Source organism: Nanorana parkeri, unplaced genomic scaffold, assembly GCF_000935625.1.
Source record: "Nanorana parkeri isolate BGI_ZX_2015 unplaced genomic scaffold, ASM93562v1 scaffold644, whole genome shotgun sequence".
Lineage (NCBI taxonomy): Eukaryota > Metazoa > Chordata > Amphibia > Anura > Dicroglossidae > Nanorana > Nanorana parkeri.
Genome location: NW_017306912.1, coordinates 25,642 through 31,580, shown reverse-complemented (window position 1 = coordinate 31,580; position 5,939 = coordinate 25,642). Strand labels below are relative to the sequence as shown.

The 5,939-nt window shown below is 52.9% G+C and overlaps 1 protein-coding gene across 1 annotated transcript in view; it reads right to left on the bottom strand.

Annotated features, from left to right (window-relative positions):
- Positions 1–554: 554 nt before the first annotated feature.
- The window catches only part of LOC108792455 (zinc finger protein 235-like), a 14,541-nt gene continuing 9,156 nt past the window's right edge, over positions 555–5,939 (bottom strand). Inside the window, exons 4-8 of the mRNA XM_018563244.1 lie at positions 5,548–5,658; positions 5,293–5,409; positions 4,820–4,928; positions 3,334–3,461; positions 555–1,619 (exon numbers count right to left, since the gene is read on the bottom strand). Coding sequence (XP_018418746.1) covers positions 775–1,619; positions 3,334–3,461; positions 4,820–4,928; positions 5,293–5,409; positions 5,548–5,658 — 1,310 coding nt within the window. The 3' untranslated portion in view covers positions 555–774. The remainder of the gene's footprint in view (positions 1,620–3,333; positions 3,462–4,819; positions 4,929–5,292; positions 5,410–5,547; positions 5,659–5,939) is intronic.

Sequence of the window (5,939 nt, the reverse complement as noted above, 5' to 3'; positions counted from 1 at the left end):
GTTTTTCCACACATAACCTCTCCATTTTGGCGTTCTGCTTGTAAAATAATGACACGGCCTGATACGTCATGTGTTGTTGATCGCCTGAGGTTGTATTTACCTAATTTTAAAACCAGATGATTTTATTATGTCCTGATCACTAAAATCACAGAACTCAAAGAGGGTGTCCTTTCTTTTTCACACAACTGTATGTGATCCTTGGGATAAACTGATATTCATCTTAAACTGCTTATTGATACTTGGTGCTGCGAAGAGTCGGTCGTGGATTCCCAGCAGTGCTATTTTGGTGATGTCACAGACAGGAGGGACCAGAATGCGAGTCCTGATATCCAGTCTGTGCCCCAACCCATAAGGCTGGCTCTAGCCAGGATAGATCACCCAGGCCATCTCACAACCCAGGACAGTGGATATTACAGGCCAAGGGGCATAGGTGACCGAACACTGGGGCTCCTCTATGTCATATGTAATAGAGCTCAGGTTGGACAAGGGTTGGTTAAGAACTCATCAACATCTACACTAGCAGCTACCAAATTCTTGTATACACCACCTTTGGGTTGCTATAAAGAGCCCAGGTAGGCCTTAAACGTAGGATCAGTGTCCTGGGTCCACTTTTGGCAGTACTACTCCTGCAACTGGCAGCAACCCCTCAACTGGTACAGAGATTACTGGTCACACCACCGTTCCATGTTCCTCAAGAAGTAAAAACGCTTCTCGCCAGTTAGTAACTGCTCTTAGAAGAGTTAAATGCTGAGCTAGAAAGAGCTGGAGGCCTTTTCATTTCTCCGGCCACAAAGTCTTCCACGTCAGCTTCCGCCGCTCTACTAAGCGCTGGTGGGACTTCTGATGGCTGAGGAGGCTGGTCTTTTGCCGAAAGCTCTTGCCGCACTCGAAGCAGACAAAGGGCTTTTCGCCTGAGTGAGTCCTTATGTGGACAGTCAGGTGTGAGTTGACGCTGAAGGTTTTGTGGCAAATAGGGCACTGGTAAGGGCGTTCGCCGGTATGGGTCCGGAGGTGGACCTTCAGATGGTAGGATTTGGTAAACCTCTTGCCGCACACCTGGCAGCCGTAAGGCCGCTCCCCCGTGTGGGTACGGTGGTGGACCTTCAGGTGGGCGCTCTTGTGGAAGCGTTTCTCACATACGAGGCACTTGTAAGGGCGTTCCCCTGTGTGAATTCTCTGGTGGATCTTCAGCTTGTAGGAGCTGTTGAAACCTTTGCCACAGTCCCCGCATAGGTACGGGGCGGGGCAGCTTCTGATGATGGCGGAAGACGAAGGGGCGGGGACTATGTACTCATCTCCTCGGTCTTCCTGCGCGTCATGGTTCCAAGTGGCATGGACAGTCTGATGCAAAAGGAGGGTCTCGCGCTCGCTGAAGCTCTGCTGGCACTGCGAACACTGGAACGCTCGCATCTCCACGGGGCTCGACGGCTCCTCGAAGTCATATGCCTGCTCAGAGAGGGGCTGGCCGATCCTGAATATAGACTGGCATTTTCTGGGGCGTGGGAGGCGAACGGGGGATGGGTTGTCCCATTCCTCGAAGGAACCATTTTCGAAGGACAGTCCGTTGGGTTGGAGGCCCGACAGATGGTCCTCAGCTGGGCTGCTTAAAAACTCATTATCTGGAACAACAAAAACAAAGATGAAGACTATATAATAAAAGTTCTGCAGCATTACTTCTAAACACCAACCATATCAATCCATACCAGAATCTTCAACCCTGTGGGGAAGGGTCAGGACCTCTGTCAGGTTTTAGTTTTGAGATAAAGAAGTGATCAGGTGGCTCTAGGCTGCCCAAAATGAGGGTCCCACCAAATACTGTGTTTCCACGAAAATAAGACCTACCCCCAAAAAAAGACCTAGTACTATTTTTGTGAATTGCTAAAATATAAGACCTAGTTGTGACCATTCCCAGGGCCGATGGTGGCATAAGGGGGAACTTGAAGAGCTGCGGGAGAGAATCAGTGGTGCCAACGAAGCCAGTGCTAGAGGAAGCGAGGCGGCACCGGAGGGAGCAGAGCCGCATGAGCCGATGCCTCCTCTATAGCGCCGACTCCTGTCACAGGCGGAGTGATACCAAATTCACTCCCCCTGTGAGGAATCCATAGTGAAAGCGCGCTTTGCTCATTCTGGCCAGCGATTGGTTACCAACTTGCTCTTGGAAAGGTACGGCACCCCTGATTGCCATATTTTTGTACATGAACAAGTGTGGATTGTTGTACATAAAAGAAAAAATATAAGACCTACCCCGAAAATAAGACCTGGTGTGTTTTTTTTGAGCCAAAAAAAATATAAGACAGTGTCTTATTTTCGGGGAAACACGGAACTTTATGCAGAGCGACCTTCTAATTCAGTTTAAAACAAGTTCACGGCTGCTCCCTTGACAGCTGCCACCAAAAGAGGTGTCCCCATTCAATGAGTTCCCCCTTTATCTTTGTTTTGGGTGACAACTCCGAATTTTGAATGTGCCATCAATTTCAGTCCCGAGGACAATGGTCACCAAGCCAAATTGAGACGGTGAAGTTCCCCAGAGGAAACCAATGCAGCAATAAAGACCTAATATGGTTTCTAACTAGGGGTTCACCGATACCAGTATTTCGGTATCGAGTACCGATATTTTTTTTCCCGGTACTCGCCGATACTGAATCCGATAACGGGAGTCCCATTCAGGAAGCCAGGCGGCGTGTAATGACTCGCCACCTGGCTTCCTGATTAGCAGGGAAGCCGTCCCCAAGCTTCTTGTCACTAGATGACGAGAAAGCATGGAGCCAGCTTTCTGGCCAACAGGGAAGCTGGGCGCTGTGTAATGACCGGCCGGGAAGCCGGCTCCATGCTTTCTCGTCATAAGTGGACGAGGGAGCATGAAGCAGGCTTCCCGGCCAATCAGGAAGCCGGACAGCATGTAATGACGTGCTGCCCGGTTTCCTGATACCAGGAAGCCGGAGCAACGGACCATTTGGGGCGACTACGAGTACTTGGCACCGATACCGATACTAGTATCGGTGCATCCCTATTTCTAACCTTACCTATGCCAACCAAAACTGAGAAACAAACCTTGGCTTTAAAAACATTTTAAAGGACAAGTCTACTTTTAGAACACGATGCCTAAGTACTCCTCCCAAGAGCCCTCAGCCCTGATGCGAGCAGTGAGCTGGCTCTTAGGAGGAGTTATGCAAATTCCAAAATCCTAGGCAGGCTGTATTTGTATGCGGACCACCCTAGGTGACGCCCACGTGTGATGCCGAGCCTCCATGATTGAAAGAACTGAAATCCAATGAATGAAAGGGAACTCAGACATCTTCCTCTGACATGTGGCTCACACCGGACATTGCTTACCTATATGGTGCTCGCTCAGCATCTCCTCATTATCCGTCTCCGTCTCCTGGACGTTCAGCCAGAAAGGTTCATCGTCCCCCTCAATGGTGACCGAGATGCCCGATCCTGCCGGGACACAAGAGGAGGGTCTCACCATCCTGAGAGTCATATTGCCGTGTCCATTATGAGCGTCTCCCACCAACCCTATGCTGAGTTCCCGGGTCTGTACCCCTGCTGTGCCCATTATGAGATCCCACCATCCCTGTGCTGAGTTCTCGGGTCTGTACACCCGCTGTGCCCATGATGAGGGGCCCCCACCATCCCTGAGCTGAGTTCCCGGGTCTGTACCCCTGCTGTGCCCATTATGAGATCCCACCATCCCTGTGCTGAGTTCTCGGGTCTGTACACCCGCTGTGCCCATGATGAGGGGCCCCCACCATCCCTGAGCTGAGTTCCCGGGTCTGTACCCCTGCTGTGCCCATTATGAGATCCCACCATCCCTGTGCTGAGTTCTCGGGTCTGTACACCCGCTGTGCCCATGATGAGGGGCCCCCACCATCCCTGAGCTGAGTTCCCGGGTCTGTACCCCTGCTGTGCCCATTATGAGATCCCACCATCCCTGTGCTGAGTTCTCGGGTCTGTACACCCGCTGTGCCCATGATGAGGGGCCCCCACCATCCCTGAGCTGAGTTCCCGGGTCTGTACCCCTGCTGTGCCCATTATGAGATCCCACCATCCCTGTGCTGAGTTCTCGGGTCTGTACACCCGCTGTGCCCATGATGAGGGGCCCCCACCATCCCTGAGCTGAGTTCCCGGGTCTGTACCCCTGCTGTGCCCATTATGAGATCCCACCATCCCTGTGCTGAGTTCTCGGGTCTGTACACCCGCTGTGCCCATGATGAGGGGCCCCCACCATCCCTGAGCTGAGTTCCCGGGTCTGTACCCCTGCTGTGCCCATTATGAGATCCCACCATCCCTGTGCTGAGTTCTCGGGTCTGTACACCCGCTGTGCCCATGATGAGGGGCCCCCACCATCCCTGAGCTGAGTTCCCGGGTCTGTACCCCTGCTGTGCCCATTATGAGATCCCACCATCCCTGTGCTGAGTTCTCGGGTCTGTACACCCGCTGTGCCCATGATGAGGGGCCCCCACCATCCCTGAGCTGAGTTCCCGGGTCTGTACCCCTGCTGTGCCCATTATGAGGGGCTCCCACCATCCCTGTGCTGAGTTTTCCTCCCCTACACATCCATGTTCCTTTCTGCCTGTGATGCATTAATGGGTGGAGCCTCTTTGCTATATGGTGCAGCTCCCATCCCCCCCTGGTTTGGCCTCTCCTGGTGTGAGGGCCTCGGTGTCATTCCGGATCTGATCTCATCCAGAGGTGGTAACAAAGCCAGGGATAAAATCGGAGGGATCTTCAGATGTCAGAGAAGACGCCATGGAGGTGACTGATCCCACCAGGGTAAGCTGGCCCCTGATAATCACCTTGGTCTGACCCCGGTAGTTACGTACCAGCCTCATTGTCGGTATCCCCGGCCTCCGGGTCTGGACAAGCCTCAAAGACCAACTCATCCGGCTTTATTCTCAGACAGATGTCCGGCTTCAGGATGGGGACCTCTGTGCAAACACAGCGCAGTCAGCACACGCCATCAACATTCCCCACAACTCAGAGAGAACTATCACCCGACCTGCACCTAGATACCCCGCACCTAACCTCCTACAGCTGCCATGGAAACAGGTAGGAGGAAAAACATTCTAATAAATGTATAATAATAGTGTGTGACTGTGGGTGGGGACATTAGAGTGTAAGCTCCTCTGTACAGACACTGATGTGACTGTGGGTGGGGACATTAGAGTGTAAGCTCCTCTGTACATGGCACTAGAGTGTAAGCTCCTCTGGTGCAGACTGATTGGGTGTTTCCTGTACAGCACTGCGGTATATGTCGGCGCTATATACTAAATCTTGCCCTGTGGGGTACACCTGGGCTGGGACTCTCCCGCACTGCCGGCTGCTCCGACTTCTCCGGCTTGGTCGCGTCCTCCTCCTCCGCCACCTCGCGGATCCATAGGGAAATGTCGGGGTTAAACATGGGGGCCCCTGGGAAGGACGGAGACATAATACTATGAGTGAGGGTATTGGGGGTGTCGGTGCTCCGACATTGCCGTGTCTCGGGGGGGTCGCACGGAGCAGGTCGGGGGGCTGTGGGGCGATCACAGATCTATAATAAAGCTTTACCGGCTGTGAGGACATTATGGTTCTTGTGTTCTGGAACCTTCTCTCCGGCCTGTGAAGACTCCTGCCCCTCCTCCACTCTCAGCAGCTGCTCCGGGTTCAGGATGGTGTATCCTGGAGAGATAGCAAATAACATAATGAGGAGGAGCCTGTGGAGAAACGCGGAGGCATTGGTCATGTGACCTCTCTTCAGGGCTCCCGGATTGTCCCCCGACATCGGCCCCTCAAAAGTCCCACATGACTAATACCTGGGCCCCGGTCACATGATGACTAATACCTCGGCCCCGGTCACATGATGACTAATACCTCGGCCCCGATCACATGATGACTAATACCTCGGCCCTGGTCACATGATGACTAATACCTCGGCCCTGGTCACATGATGACTAAACACT